Below are 18,570 nucleotides of genomic sequence, written 5' to 3' on the forward strand. Positions count from 1 at the left end.
CCACAACAGCTGCTTTACGAATTTCATCTGGGTACCCTGCCCACTACCCACACACCCACCCACCAACTCTGCCCATTTGCAGTCACTATGTGCTGGGCACTGCGCTAGACCCTAGCACTCTCTTCCTCACCTGCAGCACTTCTCCAAAGCTACGCGAAGCCCAGGGTTCCACCTCCCATATAGAACTGTGCTCTGAACAGCAAAGCACAGAGCTCATACCAATTATGAAATGGGATTTCCTGCTAAGCAAATTAACAAAGCACCAGTCATAAAACCATATGCATTTAGGGTGATAGTTCCCAACGCTGGCTGTATATTAGAGAGACCTGGGAGCTTCAAAATACTGCTAATGCCTGGGCCTCATTCCAGGCCGATTAAATCAGAATCTTGGGACCTGGTGGCCCAGCATGGATATATTTTTTAAAGCTTCTCAGGTGATTCAAAAATACAGCCAGGGATGAAAACCACCAAACTTACTTATTTCTAGAGTGGCACTTCTGAAAACCGCTTAGCCCCACAAATCGATTAGGTGGTACAAAGACTCGCTCTCATTGCACTTGCCATGTGGGCTGTATTAAAATGACACATCAATCAAACGTTCTCTTAAAATCAAGGTCCTGTTATTTCTTTGTTTATAGCAATGAAATTCTAAACAAGAGAGTACCTTGAGGTCACTCATCGCCCCCCAGCGGTCCCCAGGCCTCACTCAGAGAACCAGAGCTGTGTTAAGGCTCCAGCAGTGAGGAAGGAGGTTGTTGAGCACTCCCTCTCACGCAGCTGAGGGTTTGGGGGAGTGGAACTGGCCATGTCCAGGCAGCAGGCAGCCTCAGCTCAGTAACCCGAAAGGAGGAAATCTTCACCGTTCAGGCATGATTATCAAACTCTTTGTGCTCTTACAGGAGAGTAATTATAGGCATGTGAAAAAAGGGAAGCACTCCCCAAGGAACTCTTCCTCACATGCTTCCCCAAGAGGCAGTAGGGCCATTAAAAATTCCATGATGAAGAGGAAAAACAGCCTGGGAACAGCCAGGAGGCAATACAGCAAATTAATACACCAGCCCTCCTCGGGGAAAGCTGTGATAAAACAGGAAACACTTCTCTCTTCGCAAAATAAAATTATACCCCTAATGATAACATAGTCACCACACACACACACACATACACACACACACATACACACACACATACACACACACAAATCGTTCTAATAATGGGTATGAAATTCCCAATGCTGCCCAGATGCTTTGAAAGAAATCTTTTCCTACTACAAATAAAATAGAACAAGAAAAAGATAAAATTTCCATTCGAAACAGTTTTTCATACGGTCATTCACCTGCCTCTTCCCTACCACCAGCACTCTTTAACATTCCTTCCTAGGTGCCAGGCTTTGTTAAACGGTCCACTCTTTACAAAGCCCACCATCCACTTGTGAATCCGATCTCATCAGTCAGCCACACTGGAGCTAGACTGCTCCTTCTCTGCTGACTACTTAGCGGGCAGGGACCCTGCTGTTAGGGAAAACAGGGAGCCCCGAGGGCTAAGTGAGACCATCATCCACGTTTCCTAAAACCTGCACAGGTCACTTGTGCTGACCATTTCCCACAGATCAGGGGTTGCCAAACTATTGATTGTGCACCCTCACCAGGAAAGAATCTGAACAAACCCTCCTTATATAGTAACACACACACAACAAAAATATGTGCTGCTAGACTAATATACGTACAACTGAAAGCCAAAAAAATTTAAGGATGATAATAAGTAACTGTATTTATTTAAAATACATTTAAAAATTTTTTAAATTTCTTCCCTCTACCCCAAAGAACCTTCATGTTTACAACCTACTTTGTATCCACTGGCCCAGGAATGATGTCAGGCAGGACAAGTATGAGCTATAATTGCCCACATTCTCTCATCTTGCTTTCAGCAGTGGTCTGAAGCAATAAGCAATATTTCCCTAGAGCTGAGTGCACCAGAAACACAGCCTAGGCTTCCTTATGTTTCCAAGTCCAGCCACCAGCACTGCTGGTAAAAGAACGAAGATAATGATGTGGGTAATGAGATACACAAAGAAACAAGAAGCTCACACCCACTCCAACCAGGATAAGGCCTTAAAGGCAACAGGAAACCTGACAAAAGCATGGATACCAATCTCAGCACAGCACAGTTCTAGGCAGCAAAGGTAAAGGGAGAAAGGCAAATAATACACTTTCAGCATCTGACATGACATGGTGCTACTTACACAGTCCTTCCAAAGACCACACACAGCCACGATTTTATTTGGTATTAAGACAAACAGCTGTGTTGGTGGGAATGTAAATTGATACAGCCACGATGGAGAACAGTACGGAGGTTCCTTAAAAAACAAAAAACAGAACTACCGTATGACCCAGCAATCCCACTACTGGGCGTATACGCTGAGAAAACCGTAATTCAAAAAGATGGGGCTGGGCTTCCCTGGTGGCGCAGTGGTTGAGAGTCCGCCTGCCAATGCAGGGGACACGGGTTCGTGCCCCGGTCCGGGAAGATCCCACATGCCGCGGAGCAGCTGGGCCCGTGAGCCATGGCCACTGAGCCTGCGCGTCCGGAGCCTGTGCTCCGCAACGGGAGAGGCCACAACAGTGAGAGGCCCGCGTACTGCAAAAAAAAAAGATGGGGCTTCCCTGGTGGCGCAGTGGTTAAAAATCCACCTGCTAATGCAGAGGACACAGGTTTGAGCCTTGGTCCTGGAAGATCCCATGTGCCGTGTAGCAACTAAGCCCGCAAGCCACAACTACTGAGCCCAACTAGAGAAAGCCTGTGTGCAGCAACGAAGGGCCAACGCAGCCAAAAATAAAAATAAAATTTATTAAAAAAACAAACAAAACAAAAACAAAAAGAGGCTTGTAACACAATGTTCACTGCAGCACTATCTACAATAGCCAGGACATGGAAGCAACCTAAGTGTCCGTTGACAGATGAGTGGATAAAGAAGATGTGGTACATATATACAATGGAATATTACTCAGCCATAAAAAGAAACGAAATTGAGTTATTTGTAGTGAGGTGGATGGACCTAGAGTCTGCAGACTCTAAGTCAGAAAGAGAAAAACAAATACCGTATGCTAACACATATATACGGAACCTAAAAAAAAAAAAAAAGGTTCTGAAGAACCTAGGGGCAGGACAGGAATAAAGATGCAGATGTAGAGAATGGACATGAGGACACAGGGAGGGGGAAGGGTAAGCTGGGATGAAGTGAGAGAGTGGCATGGACTTATATACATTACCAAATGTAAAATAGCTAGCTAGTGGGAAGCAGCCGCATAGCACAGGGAGATCAGCTCGGTGCTTTGTGACCACCTGGAGGGGTGGGATAGGGAGGGTGGGAGGGAGACGCAAGAGGGAGGAGATATGGGGATATATGAATACGTATAGCTGATTCACTGTGTTATACAGCAGAAACTAACACAACATTGTAAAGCAATTATACTCCAATAAAGATGTTAAAAAAAAAAGACAAATAGCTGGAGGACTGCTTTTGTATGGATTGAAATCTCATCTTCCAAGACAGCCTGAGCACCACCACCTCTAAGAAAAGCTCCCTGAGCCTGAGTGAGGAGCTGCTCCTCTGTGCTGCTATCACTCTGGTGCACACCTTTAGGCACTTGTCACTACAAATTGTAGTTCTCCATTTCCACCCCTGACCTTCCCACGAGGATATAAGCTCCTTAGGGGCAGTACCTAAACAAAGTGCCTGGCACACAGTAGGGAGTCAGCAAATGATGAATGAATGATGACTAAACAGCATGCAACTAAAGAAAAGGCCTTACAGCAATTTATTAATATCCCCTAATCCTCCAAGTTCTTAGTTAACACCATGTGTGATAGTCTCTCTTTTCAAATGACTTTCCCTATTGAAATACTACTTTTCCAGTAGAAGGCTAGGCAGTAGGTTATAGTGCAGAGTTTATTATTACAGCCCACAGCAAAAGTTCTAACTGTATCCATGAAAGAATAATTTCTTTGTGCAGCCTGCACCCCAAATCTATGAACATATCCACTTAAGAATGTGTTAGGAAGAAAATCAGAAAAAAAAAATCATCAGAACCTTGGAAAAAAATTCTTTGTGCCACTAGAAGTAATAAAAGTTCTACGGTTCAGCCTATTAGTTGCTCCTTGTGCACAAAAACCTGCTAGGGCATGCCATCACTGAAACCATATTTACTCTGCATGTCACCCAACTTAAGAGAATTTATATTCAGAGGCACTGGTTTCATTCTGCTATGCAGGTGCAGGATTCTTTCTGACAAATATATACTGAATGCCCAGTAAGTGCCAGACACTGTGTTAGGTACTGGGGACATATCAGGGAACAAGACAAGGTCCCAGCACCTAGAAGCTTATATTCTAATGAGAAACCAGGGGGAAAGTAGGAAGAAAAAAAAAACAATAAACAAAGTCATTTCAGACTGTGACTAAAGCTCTAAAGGAAAGAGATAATGAATGGTGAGTAGCACAGGTGGCCCCTTTAGACAGGGCGGTCCGAGAGGTCCTCCCTGAGGAGGTGGCCTGAGCTGAGGTGAGAAGGAGCCAATCATGAGAAGAGCTCTAAGATGGCAGTCCAGGCAAAGGGAACACGTGTGAAGGTTCAGCGGCAGGAAAGGGTTGCAATTTTTGAAGAACAAAATGGAGCTCCCTGGCGCAGCTGGATCTCTTCCCCATGAGGAGGACAAAGTCTATGAAAGGAGGCTGGACATGAAGGCAGGAGTCAGATCATGCAGGGTTTTGCAGGTCATGGCAAGGACTATTAATAATGTTCTTTGAGGAAGGGGCTTCTAGGAGAAGAAATACAGAATTGGAGCCAGAACTTAGGTCAAAGTTGAGATTTAAATCACATCCCAGCCATGTGACCAAAGGAAAGAACTTCAACACTCTGCCTCAGTTTCTGCACCTATAAAACAACTACTGACCTCAAAAGGTTGTTGAAAAGATCAAATTGGATAGTATACACTAACATACTCTAATTTGCAAAGTGTTATAAAAAGGAAATAGTATCATCTAGAAAAGAAGTCACTCGAAGACAATTACCTGGCAGAGCAGCGTGCTGGTGAACATCTTCGGTGAGAAGCATCAGCAAGAACATCCAGGGAGTAAAGGGGAGAAAGAGGATTAAACTGCAGGAATAAATGAGATTATTTCAGTATGGCTTATATGAAACAGACCTGATCCTAAAGGGCTACCTGCTACTTGCTTACTTTTGCCCTTTCACTGTTCAACTCTCTTGCCATACACAGACACCATTCAATAAAGTTGTGCATATCCAACAGTGTACCCAAGAATGTAGCATAACTGATCTAGCACGCCTCAAAAAACAGACTATTCCTTGGTAAGCAACAATTTTTCAAAAACTTCTGATACACAATAATTACTTAAATGGCAAAAGATAGTACTTTCTAACTGACATAAAGGGAACTCATGCCTACTGATTATCAGCCCTTGTTCCCAAGAATACTAGCATGAAATTACCTTTTCATTTCCTTATCCTGGCAGATGTTTCCAGTGAATAACTGGTTAGCACATACCAGCAGCAGTGTAGTGGAAACAGAACTAGATTAAGAATTAGAATACCCAACGTTTAGTTCCAGCCTACAACTGAGTTGCCATATATTAAAAAAACCACAAAATCTCTTTGACCTTTACTATCCTCATCTGTAAAATAGATGTATCACTATCTGTCTTACCTATTTTATGGGATTATTGTGAGGGCTACATAAAATATTACTTGCGGTTTAACAAGTAATTTCAGTTTCTCATCTGTAAAACACCTATTCACCTCAAAAGGGGGCTGTAAGGATCAACTAGGACACTGTAATAAAAGTACCTCACTTTACGTTAGCTACTTTTCTTTGGATTTTTTCCACAATAAGTACTCCTTCCCCAAAATTTGAGAAGTAAATATATATCAACACTAGAAGAACACTGAATGGTAATTTCAAAAGGACTTAAAAAGTATACAAACTAAGCAACTGTTCTGTCATAGAGGTTCCAGTCTCAATGTTGTATGACTTTGGGCAAATAGCTTAAAGCTCATTTGTAAATAACACATCTCATTTGTAAATAACAGATCTGGACTAGGTGATCATCACAGGTCTCTTTGCCTTTAGATCCTCTGATGCAAACACAATTAATACCCTAGCTTAGTGTTCCCCAAACTGCAATCTCTCACATCCCACCTTAATGACTTTCTTTTTATCTGCCCACCACCTGCTCTACTTCTTATTTAATATTTTTCTTCATATCAATTATCTTTACTCACCCTTGTCCTTACTGTATTTCTATGAAATAACAAGTTTGATAGAATGATCACGTTTCTAAAGTAAATTATTGGAACTTAAAGTAAAAATTCTGTATCCACAAGCCATCTAAAATCATATAATAAATACACACCAGTTAGGTGTACCACTGTTCTAGTTCATTTTGAAACAGTAACTTCAAGATGAAAGTTCCAAGTCTAAAATGTCAACTTAACAAGCTAATAAGCAGGCAAACAAAACAAAACAAAACAAAAAAACGATGGAGCGATAGAAAGCCTGAGAATTTTTACCTATCAGTCTTCATCTATTTTACAACTAATCATCAAGGTAAAGCAACCTCTCTCCCAGCAAAACTCAAAAGCCTCAAACGTTAAAGGAACATACTGAGAGTCACTGTCAGTAATTTTAAAATTATGACCCCTATAAAGGATTAGACATGCCAAGGGCCCCCTCAGGGGTAGCTAGGGTAAAAGAGTAAGAGGCTCTAGGCCTCGATCCCACTTTACCCAAAGTAGCTCTACCTTCCTCTGCTTCACATGTTTAGGATTCAACGTTGTACTTCCCAGCACAGGATGCTGATGCATTCTGATTTCTTACTGCAAAATTCGAAACCAGAATGACAACTGCATTCCTATGAAATATGTGTTATAAGTAATAAACTGAAGGTCACAAGTTGAAACTAAAAAGGGGAATTAGCTACAGTGCTTATCAGTGAATACTAGATATTCTTGGAAAACAGTCCTCCAAGAAAATCAGAATAACATAAGGAACAAGAACCTTACCTCATGTGCACAAGCAGAAATGTGAGGAAAATCAGAAGCCAACGCTTTATTCTTTCTAAAGAAAAGGAAATCAAATGATAAAATAAAGATGACAAAGAAAAGCAATCTCACCTGATTTCGTTCTCTTTTCCCAGCTGATGGTAACCAGAAACTAAAGAGAGGGAGAGAATAAGAGCAAAGAAAACAATAAAAGAAGTGGCAGGAACATTATTAGAGAGAAGATAAAAAGATGTTGGGTTAATGAAGACAAAGAAATGAGAAAAAAATGGAGTTGGAGGAGAAAAGGAGAGAGATGTTAAATGTGTATGAACTTTTTTGCAGAAAATAACTCTTCAAAGTAAAAAGCCTTTTAATGGAATGTAGAAGACTAGACACTTTTAAAAAAACTCAAGATGGTGGTGTGACACCCATGCACTCTCAGCTGTGCAATAAGAACAGGATCCCCAATTCAACAAAGGCATAAACCACATCTTGCCTATTTTATAGATTAAAACTTCAACCAGGCTGGATGGGTATAGGAGTATAACTGGATACTGACCATGACATGTAGTGGAGACACCAAAGAGCCAATCATGTTAGGGGACAAGGCTGTCACAAGAAAGGGTGGAATGATTTTCCTATAGCTACACATAGGCTTTCCAGTGGCACTTATCACAGTAGTTAGAATAAAAAGATCTCTCTCTGTCTAGAGGTCTAAAAATGGGAAGACCATATAGGAGAATACAGAGGCAATCAGCCATTTTGAACAAAAAAATTTTTAAGAGACAGAAAAATGAATTTAAAATATAATATCCTTATTGGAGGCTACTTTTATAATGCAGCACCCATAGACATAAATAGCAAAGAAATAAAAACGAGTCTAGAAAGGAAAAAAAATCACTCTCGTGAGTTTAGGGTGTTAGCCATTTTAACTGTTATAAAGTACCCATCTTTAAAACCTTCTTTTTCAGCTCTACAATCGAATTTTTAGGTTCTTTCATAAAACGTTCCCCTGCTGCCTCCTTCAAGGAAAAGGCTAAGATAGCCAGTAAATACATAAGTACTTACTCTTTCTGCCGAGGGTCACTAATGAGATGGCCTATCCTCTCAGTGCCCAAATTACTCATGCTGGACTCCTGAAAAGGCAAAGAAGATAACAGTGTCATCTAACCACAGAAACAAATATGTAAGTATGATCTGTCATCAAGCTCATGTTTTCCCATAATTATACCAGCAACCCCAAAGCACAAGTCAGATTGTCAGTCTTAAAATCCAACAGCGCCTTTTTGTGGGACTCTACTGTTAAAGTACTGTATGTTATTATAAACTTATTTTTCTCTAGTGATCAAAAAAAAGTCATTATAAACTTTTTTTTAACTATATATAGTATTTTAATATAGTGAGTAATGCCTCTTAGAGTTATTAAAGTGTATCAAAATAGAAACATTTGGGGCTTCCCTGGTGGCGCAGTGGTTGAGAGTCTGCCTGTCAATGCAGGGGACACGGGTTCGAGCCCTGGTCTGGGAAGATCCCACATGCCGCGGAGCAACTAGCCCCGTGAGCCACAATTACTGAGCCTGCGCGTCTGGAGCCTGTGCTCCACAACAAGAGAGGCCCGCACACTGCGATGAAGAGTGGCCCCCGCTTGCCGCAACTAGAGAAAGCCCTCGCATTTTAAATTTTAAATAAAATTAAAAAAAAAATAGAAACACTTAAAAAAAAATCCAACAGCAACCAATTTTTTTTTTTTTTTTGCAGTACTCCGTCCTCTCACTGTTGTGGCCTCTCCCGTTGCGGAGCACAGGCTGCGGACGCGCAGGCTCAGCGGCCATGGCTCATGGGCCTAGCCACTCCGTGGCATGTGGGATCTTCCTGGACTGAGGCACGAACCCGTGTCCCCTGCATCGGCAGGGGGACTCTCAACCACTGCGCCACCAGGGAAGCCCAGCAGCCAATTTTTAACAGGCCAGCACACCAATATCCCTAGAGTCATATGATTTTAGCCTCAAGAGCCTTCATAATGGTATATTTACTGAGTCCTCACTGGTAACACCTAAGTATCTACTAACTAAATGTATACATGTCAAAGGACTTTGTAACTTACAAAAATTGTCACCCTGTATTTTGCCTGTTAAACATGTCCTAAAGTAAAAATAGAAGTCTGTATAAATTGCTTCTTAAATTTCCGGTTCTCAAGACTGTAATATGAAATCATATCCATAACACCACAAGCAATTCAGAAACTAATCATATCCAAAAAACTGGAAAATGGCAGAAGGCCCTCACCCTACATTTAATGTGAGTACACTTACAGCAAACATCTATCATAGAACCTTGGGATGCGTACCAACAGTACAGGAGCAAGAGTTACACGCATATGAGGAAGTGTTAAGATGAGAGAGCGTAAGTCATAGGCATGAATGTCAAAAATGTCAAGTCTGGTACTCAAACACATTTGTTTCGGAGCAAACATTATTATCTGCATTTGTCTATGTGTGTGGATTAGCCTAAATATTAGGGTACACATTTTAGCAGAACTGGCTATAAAAAAATTAATTTGAGGTCAGATTTCAGGTGGGATTGGAGCTAAATGAAAAGGCTTCACATACTGTATTCTTCATATTCTTCACTCCTTACACCTGTGCCTCCTGGTCACAGACAAAGCCATGGTAATGAGGCCAAAGGAAAAGATGGGTGAAAAATGAGCTATTTGTTACAGCAGAAAAATTATTAACTTAAAGTGCCATAATGTTTAAATTTACAGTTTATTACTGTGTAAATTACAAGCAGTACTTTGCGTAATTAGCAGCTCGCTGGCAGGGAGCTGTGAATGAAACTCATTATTTATGATTACAATTTAGAAAAAGAGAAGAGAGATGGGGGAGGGAGAAGAAGGGGGGCAGAACAGTGACCTCTGGTAGAAATGACAAATATCCCTTTAAGGTGATGAAGATGAATTAAACAAGTAAATATTATCCTATTCATTTGAAATCATTAAAGACACATCCAATAGGCCCTACTTTCCTTCCGTGCAAGCTAAAGGGAGCCTCCAGGATGAAATGATTTACCTCCATAGAAGCGGAAGGCTCTTATTTTATAGGAGCTGAAACAAAGTAAAGTAGGTGGTAGGGAGATCATCATCTGTCAAGCCTAACCAATAAAGAGAAAAAGTCAAACCAGCGCTCTGCTCCCCACTCCCAATCTCCTGCCTCCCTCATGCATTCCTACCCTGCTAGCTGTCCTCGTAAGAGTAAGCTCTCAGAATAGCAAATGCAGCATTTTATCGCCTATAAAATGAGTAATCCAAAAGAAGAGGTATCATTCTTCCAATAAGCAAATGTCTTTCTAATTAGAGAGTTGAAGTTGAATTGAAAGATAAAAAGAATATGAATTCATCTGAAAATAAACAGCCTCATTTCTTCTGCAGAAAACAGTTCCCTGATTAATCTATGAAACAGTAGCTTCTGAGGGCAGGCAGACTGTGGGTCTGACCACTATATACCTGGCTGGGCGTAGAGCCTGACACACATAGGCACTCTAGATGCTTACTGAGTGAACACACACGTTAATGCTCTAGAATGCCTCTCCTGTCCTTATTCTTTGTCCACCACAATCCTCTCTGACTGGGTATGAACCCCAGCCTTAACCTATTTTCAATCTCAAAGCCAGAGTAAAAAATAAATAAAATAATTAATTAAATTTAAATTGAAAAAGATAAAAAAGAAGTAGACCTGGGTTCAATTTTCTATATTTTGCCACTTCTATCTGGGTAACATCAGACATTCTTTAACATCTTTGAACCCATTTTCCTTATCCTCTAAAGAGAATATCACCTTTTTTACAAGATTTTTGGGAGGATTAAGTGAACTGAGTGCCTAGTATAGTCCCTGGCAAAGGCAGAACTGAGTAAATGGTAGATATCCCTCCCTCATGGCCAAGGAGGGGCTTTTGAAATTTGATAACAGGTTTTTTTTCCCCAGTTTTTTTCTTTTTAAATGAATTCTAGAATAAAAGACCAAAGTTAGAACAAAAGAAGCATTCATGAATTCAAGGAGTCATAAAGAAGCCAAAAGTATTTCAACTTATATAATAATAATATAAGATTAATCAAAACAGTAAGTAGAAGAGACAGAGATCAGGCCTGTAGATTTACAGACAGCAGACACTCATGACAAGTGTTCGCTTTGTCAGAACTTCTGTATGAATCAAGCTTCATCTTTTATGTGTGCATCCATTCATGCCCTATATAATGTTCACTCTTGTGAGCTTGCAAAATACACCTGGCTTAATTAACCCCAGGGAGTTCTGCAGCACCTTTGATTATCAACAGTGTACACAAATCTTATAGGGAATATTATCTTCCCAGTGAGCCTAGAAAACAATGACAGCTATCACCTTCCCAACAAGCCTTCTTCGCCCCTTCCTGAGGCATCGAGCTGCAGCTCCAGGCAGACGATTAAAGCGAGCATGGTACCCTAAATAAAAAAGAAGAAAGACCTCAGTAACTGAATGCAGAAGATTCATTAGCAATGATATGCTTCTAGTACACCAAAAGCCTTCCTCCCCAAGATCTTACTAAAATGATCCTTAAACTAGTATCACTAGGCTATTTGCCAATGATTTACTATTCCCATGTCTTTGTCACCAGTAGTATGATCTTAGGCATGTCATTTACCTCTGACCTAGGCATCCTCATCTATAAAAAAAGAATAATCACTGGCTCAGTCCTCTTTTACAGGACTGTTTTGAAGACTCAGTGAAATAGTACATGGAATGTACTTTATAAACTGAAAACACTACACAAATATAAGGTATTATCAACAATTTCTAATTGCAAATGAAATGTTAGCTATTATCTTAAAAAATTCTAAAAATAGCATGTATAGTATAATCCCATTTTTCTAATTGCTGTATATGTTCTACACATAGAAGAGACAACTGGAAGAATCCACACCAAGATGTTATCAATGACTCTGGGTGTGGGATTATAGGCCATTTAAAGTTTCTTCTTCCTATTCTTGCTTATTTGCATATACTTTAAGTGGTCCATAAAGAACTTTTAGAAATGGTCACTGAAATGTTTATGAAAGTTTTAAGGTAGCAAACAACGTGCCTCAGCCAAGCATCATTACCAAGAACCAACTGCTTTCAGAAGGACTTTCAATCACCCAAATTTATCACAACGAAATGCTACAGAATAGGAACTTACAGTTCTATTGTAATTCTGATCACCAATAGATGCTCAACATATACTTGGTAACTGACTAACTGGTTGATTATTGATTACTGGGAATCCTCACATCATAAATTTATAGAGCTAAAGGAAACCTCTGAAACAGTTTTGTTCCATGTCACGATATCCTAAGTGATGACCCTGATGTCCCTAGGAAATGAAGTGACTCTGCCACAGTCACAGAGCTAGGGAGACAGTACCAGACAGTATTACCACAGAGTATTACCACATTTCCTTCCCCGTCCTAGGCTCTTTCCATTTCACTTTGCTACATCATAACTGATGGAAAGCAAGGGGAAAGGATACGTATTTGCGTTACAGTCCACAATAATAGAATTATTAAAATATTTTAAAAAATATTTTTAAATCATCCATTTTTAAAATGTCATTATACCTTGTACATGAGTGTTGTTACTGAAATCTGTTCTCTTCCAAGATCCACTACTTCAGGCTTCCACTGAGCACTCAGTAGCCCATCAGTTTCACAGCAGGATAAGCAGCAGTGACAGGCTGCTAGGCTTCTTAAATCTGGCACAAATGGCAATAGCAAGCTGAAGGAACGCCCTGCTAATATATATCCCAAGAGTCTCCATGGATTGATTTAGGTAAGAATGGAGAGAACCTCAAGTTTTGAGACTCACCCTTGAATCTTCTAGAAAAATCCCTGGACTAGCTCTAAAATTCAGATAGGTAATGCATGCTTACAGGCATGAGTATGCTTGCCATGGGAAGACTCTCCCCAGAAAGAATCATGTAAGTGTGAAGTATATTTTGGTCTCCTCAGAACTCACCTCTTTGAGCTGGCCGAGAAGGTAAAAGGAATGTGGAATCTGAAAGTTTATCCAGTCCAGAATCCATTCTCTCTACTTCAGAGCAATGGTCAGGAGCCCACTTGGGCAGAAGATTAGGGACAGTGAATCCTGGGACACATTCTCCTTCATAGAACCAATCACTCTGCTCGTCATCCCCTAAAGTAAAGAGATTCTATCGTAAGCGGGAATTTTAACATGCTCTATGAAAAACCAAATAGGAAGATGACTTCTCAGTGCTATAGGTTTGATTATACTTTTTAAATAAAGCCAAAATACAAAAAAATTGTTTTGATACTTCTTCTTGATCCATATTTTGATGAAAACTGGGACATCAAACTAGTTCCACATAAATGTCATACTGTGGTACACTGGACTGCTTTTGATAGTAAAAACTAATAAAGCTACCATTTACTAAGCCCTTACCACCTACCAGAATCTATGCTAAAAATCTGTAAATTTTTTATCTCTTCCAAACCTTACACTAACTCCAACTTATCAATTAGGCAACTAAAGCCCAGAGAAGTCAAGGTCAAGTTAGTAAATGATGAAGCCATGGTTTCAACCCAAAACCTGACTAACTCCAAAGCCTTCAACACAAAAATAAACTGCCTCCCATGTACCATTCTAAGTGGTAAAAATGAACTTGGAGGTTCAAAGCCCACAAATGTTTCTCAATTCAAAACTAGCTATTCCTGAAGAATTTCTTGCTATATTTGTATTTCTCATAATAGGTGAATGAAGAATGTGTATCCATACCTTGTTTCTTCCTTGATGTTTCATTAATGGGACACAAAATCATCTTGACAGTAGCAATCCAAGCTACCAGGAAAAAACTAACCACAAAGACAATATAAGCCCCCAAGGCTTGTCAAGAAGTTATACTATTTGCCCAAGGCCATACTTTTGATTACTGACAAAGTCAAGACTAGACCCATATAGCCCAGACTCTTGGTTCAAACTCTTTCTACTGGCTACAATGAGAGCATCTCAATTTCCCAAAGAGCTTATTCCTGCCCACAAAGAGTAAGATGGGTAACTTTATGTCTGCTACCCCACACCCCTTTCAAAACAGCAAGGATGAAGGAAATTATTACTAGAACATCTAAAGAGTTCATATTGCATTCATTTTCTAACGGGTACTGGATCTCAAGGAAGCTGCTCAGGCCATGCTAATCTCATGAAGTATTCAGTTTCATGGACCACTAACACCCAGGAGAATGATAAGTCTTAAATCACTGCAGAGATCTCTAAAAGGGGAAAGAAGCCACTAAAGAAGTTGCTCCAAGTGTTCCCTTATAAAAACCCACCATCAACAGGCTGTTTTTCTAAAACAGTGGTTCTCAACCTTTAGTGTGCGTCAAAAGGACCGGGAAGGGTTGCTGGAACACAGACTGTTGGGCCCTACCTGCAAAGTTTCTGATTCTGGCCTACACAGGACCAAAAATGTTCATTTCTAACAAGTTCCCTAGTGATGCTAAACTGGCCTGGAGACCATACTTTGAGAACCACTACACTAAAAGCATCTCACCAAACCAGGTACAAGGATGAATTAAAGATAGACATCAGAATTAACCATGATTAGTTTCACTGCAAGTCAATATATTAATTCCTTCCTATTCATAAGCATTCCTCAGGCCATTTATTAAAATAGTATTATTTAGCTAGATCATATTTTCTGATGACAAATGTCAGACTATACAGGAATTTTCTTTTTTTTGGTTCTCAAGCATTCACTCAAGCTTTTTGAGAATACAGAAAGGGACTCACTGAACTGGAAGGAACCTTGTGAGATCTCATCTAGACCAGTAGTCTTCAACCTGGGTTCACTAGGATGCCTAATGCAGGAGCTCCTCAAAAGAGTGCTGCCAGAGAATAAGGAAGAGGCTGAGTGGATCAGGCTCCAGACCTCCTGCTCCTCTAGGATCTTGCTTTAACCAAAATAAGTTTAGTTGTTTTATAATTTGAGGTTCTATGTACACTTCTGTTTGAGGGAGAAAAAGGAGAATTTTCCCCTTATCTGGGTTCCCCAATAATTATTTATTAAGAGCTTACTATGTGCCAGGCAATGTGTTACTTATTGTGGTAGAAAATTTAAAAAAACTCCTGCCTTTGAAAAACTTCAATGGAAAAGACATGCATCTATAAACAACAGTGTAATATGGTAAGTGATAAGAAAGCAGTAAGTACAGGGAAAGAAGAGTCGAGGGTTCTAAGAGATGACGCCTACACTAAGTGTATCAGTCAGAATCCCTTTAGGAAACACGTACATTTGAATGGGGTATTTGAGACTTTAGTGATTATTTACAAAGGTATAGACAGTACTAAGAGAAGCCAAAGGGATGTTGAAGCATTCGGAGCCAGCAGAGCAGGGAGTCTTTACCATCCCTAGATCTGAAGAAGCAAGGGGAAAGAATGGTTACCAGAGCACAGAGAGAGAACTGTGGTTATAGGAGAAGGGCCCAAAGAGGAGAGGTAGCCTTCAGCAGGAGAACACAACCCCTACCGACCAGCAGTCCAACAGAAAGGGAGTCAGGAACAGCTCTAATCCAACACTGCATTACTGTTTCCAACTCTTCATTACCTCACTATAATAGAATGATACATCCACACCCTTTTCCTTTGCCCTGGGATTCCACAGAGCCTTCCCCTTGAGGCAGAGCACACTTCCTCATTCCATGGACACAGACATGGAGCTCAGTCATCTGATTTGCTTTAGGTAGTAAAGCACTAGCAGATGTGATTCAAGCAAAAGCTTTCAATATTCATGCATGGTCTGGTTTGGTCACTTGGCATTTATGTCCTCTGCCATAAGAAGTCCATGCCACACAGAGCCATTGCTCCTTTAGCCAAGGTCCCAGAATAAGAAAACAATGAGTAGATACAAACCTAACTTGAAGCCTGGAGACAGGCTGAGCCCAGGCAAGATCAGCTGACCCACAGCCAACCCCCAGCCCCACAGCAAGAAATAAATGTAGTAAACCACTGAAATCTGGGGGCTGTTAAGCAGTATTAGCATAATAAAAACTTGACTAACACATCCAATCTCTTTCACCTCCCTCCCTCCATACTTCTGCTGTTGCCTCCAATTGGCCAAACCCAACAAGAAACTGAGAGCAAGAAAACTCACAGATGTAGTCCATAAATATGCCCCAGAGGAGCAAAATGAGAACTGTCTTGGAGGATGACCAGCCATTCAAGGAAAGGTGAAGATGACATTTCAGGCAGAGAGACCAACATAAACAAAGACATAGAAGCAGGAAGTAACATAGCTTTGTGCTGAGAACTCTAAGTATCTAAATATCACCAAACTGTCTGAAGTTGAGGCAGAGACAAAGAGGAAGGCTGGGGCTATAAAACATTCTACAACCTTCCATAATATACCAAGGATTCCTTATCAGTGGAAGGCTTTCCAAAGGCCCAAAACTTAATTGGTTGTAATAGGTCCACACTTTCTTACACCCCTGTATACACATCATAACCTTTAAGAGATGCATTAGGATACTGTAGTAAAAGCAAAGAAAAAGTAATTCTGAAAGTATGTTCCAGTTCATTCATGGAAAGACAACCAGACTTTCCTGGTATGAGATAAGAGAATCAAGACCCTAGCTACAGCCCACCAGGGAGTATATACACACAGCTTCTAATGACATCTAGCTCCCTCGGAATCAGAAAGGAACAGAAATGTACTCACAACAGCCTCCATTATAGTAGGAAGCTCAAGAACTCCATCTATGCCCACAACTCTGAGGCACAGGTGAGACACCTCCCCATCGTCTCTCTCCAAAATTAGGACTTGGAACATAAGTCTCACTGTCCCAGGATCCCTTCAGTTACTAAGGAGCCTATCTGGATCAACCTAGACAGGTAGCCGTGTCTCTGTCCTTCAATCACTTAACCCTTGGAGAAAAATCACTGGATTTCAGAAGATCTACAAACCCCTTATTTAGATTAAGAAAACTACAGTCCAAAGAAGCTCTAAGAAATTCTTATTAGTACACACTTACTGTGGCACTAAGCAAGTGTACAGGACAGGATCAAATTACTGTTTAAATAGTAAAAATAAAAAACTGATAATTAACATACACCAGCCTTAATCACAGTGCTCTCTACTAAACTTCAGAAAGAATTTCTATAATATATTCACCTAGAACACTATGGCCACTTATAAATAAGGTTAAAAAAATAAATCCTCCATATGTGAAAATAAGAATGTCTTAACATCCAGTAATACATAAGGTTATTTTTTGGTTTTAATAAAAAGCAACTTCCCAAAGTTCCATCTTTGACACTATAACCCTCCTGGATCAATGATTCTCAAAGTCCGAACTACCTGCACAAAAATCACCACAGGTGCTTGCGGAAAATGCAGATTCCAGGGGCCAACTCTAGACCAATTTGATTTCCAGGAGCTCAGGAACTTGCAGTTTTAACAGTTCCCCCATGTGGCTTTTATGCCCTAAAGTTTGAAAACCACTTTCATAGACAACCATCATATTCTCTGTGAGGCACTCCCAGAACCACTAGAATCTTCCCAGAAACACTGAACCAATGTCCCAAAGCTGGAATCAAGATTACCTTGCCGTCCTTCATCGTTGGTAAAGAGCCCTGTGTCACTGCTGCTACACACACTGCTGGTTTCACTGAAAAAAGAGAAAAACACAAGAGAATGCATCAGCTCCAGTCAAAAACAAAGCACTGTCCATTATGTCTTCTGGTTTACAAATTGAAAGATTCCAAGTTTCCCTAATTTCACTCTAGCTCATTAGCCAATCAGAAATGTAAATTTCATAGTTAAGTCACAGAGGTAAGTTTATTTTCCCCCAAAATGAAAGAAATGTAAGAAGAGGAGAACTGTAAAACTTTTACTTATATTTTAAAGTACTTTTTCTTTTTTTTTTTTTTTTTTTTTGGCGGTCCGGGAGCCTCTCACTGTTGTGGCCTCTCCCGTTGCGGAGCGCAGGCTCCGCGGCATGTGGGATCTTCCCGGACTGGGGCACGAACCCGTGTCCCCTGCATTGGCAGGTGGACTCTTAACCACTGCGCCACCAGGGAAGCCCCTGAAGTACTTTTAAAAGATCTCAAGTCACTCTGTTAGTTTAGCATTAGAAAGTTATTTATTAAGGCTCACAGAAGTAATCTCAACCTGCTTTGGTATATCAAACACCACAAATTTACCAACCAATTTTATTTTAAAATATTGTCTACTATTGGTTTCAAATGAAGCCATGCAACTTTAAGACATCCAGCATCTTTCAAGTTTTCCCATTTATAAAGCAGCAAACAAAAATCCATGAACAGGAAAAAAAGAAAGAAAATCAGTATGACAAAAGTTGTATTTTCTAAAATTAATGTCTCTCTTGATAGCAAATGGATACAGCAAAATTCATCTTCAAAAAAGGAGGTTTAAAATTAAAAAACAAACTCCATTTGAACTCACTGAAATAAAACTTTTAGGGACTTCCCTGGTGGTC

At 40.3% G+C, this 18,570-nt stretch overlaps 1 protein-coding gene across 7 annotated transcripts in view; it reads right to left on the bottom strand.

Moving 5' to 3' along the window:
- Positions 1-18,570, bottom strand: part of GPATCH2L (G-patch domain containing 2 like) — a 61,811-nt gene that overhangs the window by 28,111 nt on the left and 15,130 nt on the right. For 4 of the 7 annotated variants that reach the window (XM_024737770.1, XM_024737774.1, XM_024737771.1 and 1 more), the window contains exons 3-8: positions 17,675-17,739; positions 13,079-13,255; positions 11,450-11,529; positions 8,123-8,190; positions 7,076-7,130; positions 5,068-5,153 (exon numbers count right to left, since the gene is read on the bottom strand). In XM_024737770.1, the coding sequence (XP_024593538.1) occupies positions 5,068-5,153; positions 7,076-7,130; positions 8,123-8,190; positions 11,450-11,529; positions 13,079-13,255; positions 17,675-17,739 (531 nt within the window). Of the gene's footprint in view, positions 1-5,067; positions 5,154-5,505; positions 5,587-7,075; positions 7,131-7,186; positions 7,227-8,122; positions 8,191-11,449; positions 11,530-13,078; positions 13,256-17,674; positions 17,740-18,570 lie in introns of all 7 variants that reach the window. The other 3 variants (XM_024737773.1, XM_024737772.1, XR_003002240.1) reach the window with 2 other exon arrangements.

This window comes from Neophocaena asiaeorientalis, unplaced genomic scaffold (genome assembly GCF_003031525.2).
Source record: "Neophocaena asiaeorientalis asiaeorientalis breed wild unplaced genomic scaffold, Neophocaena_asiaeorientalis_V1.1 scaffold49, whole genome shotgun sequence".
NCBI classification, from domain to species: Eukaryota; Metazoa; Chordata; class Mammalia; order Artiodactyla; family Phocoenidae; genus Neophocaena; species Neophocaena asiaeorientalis.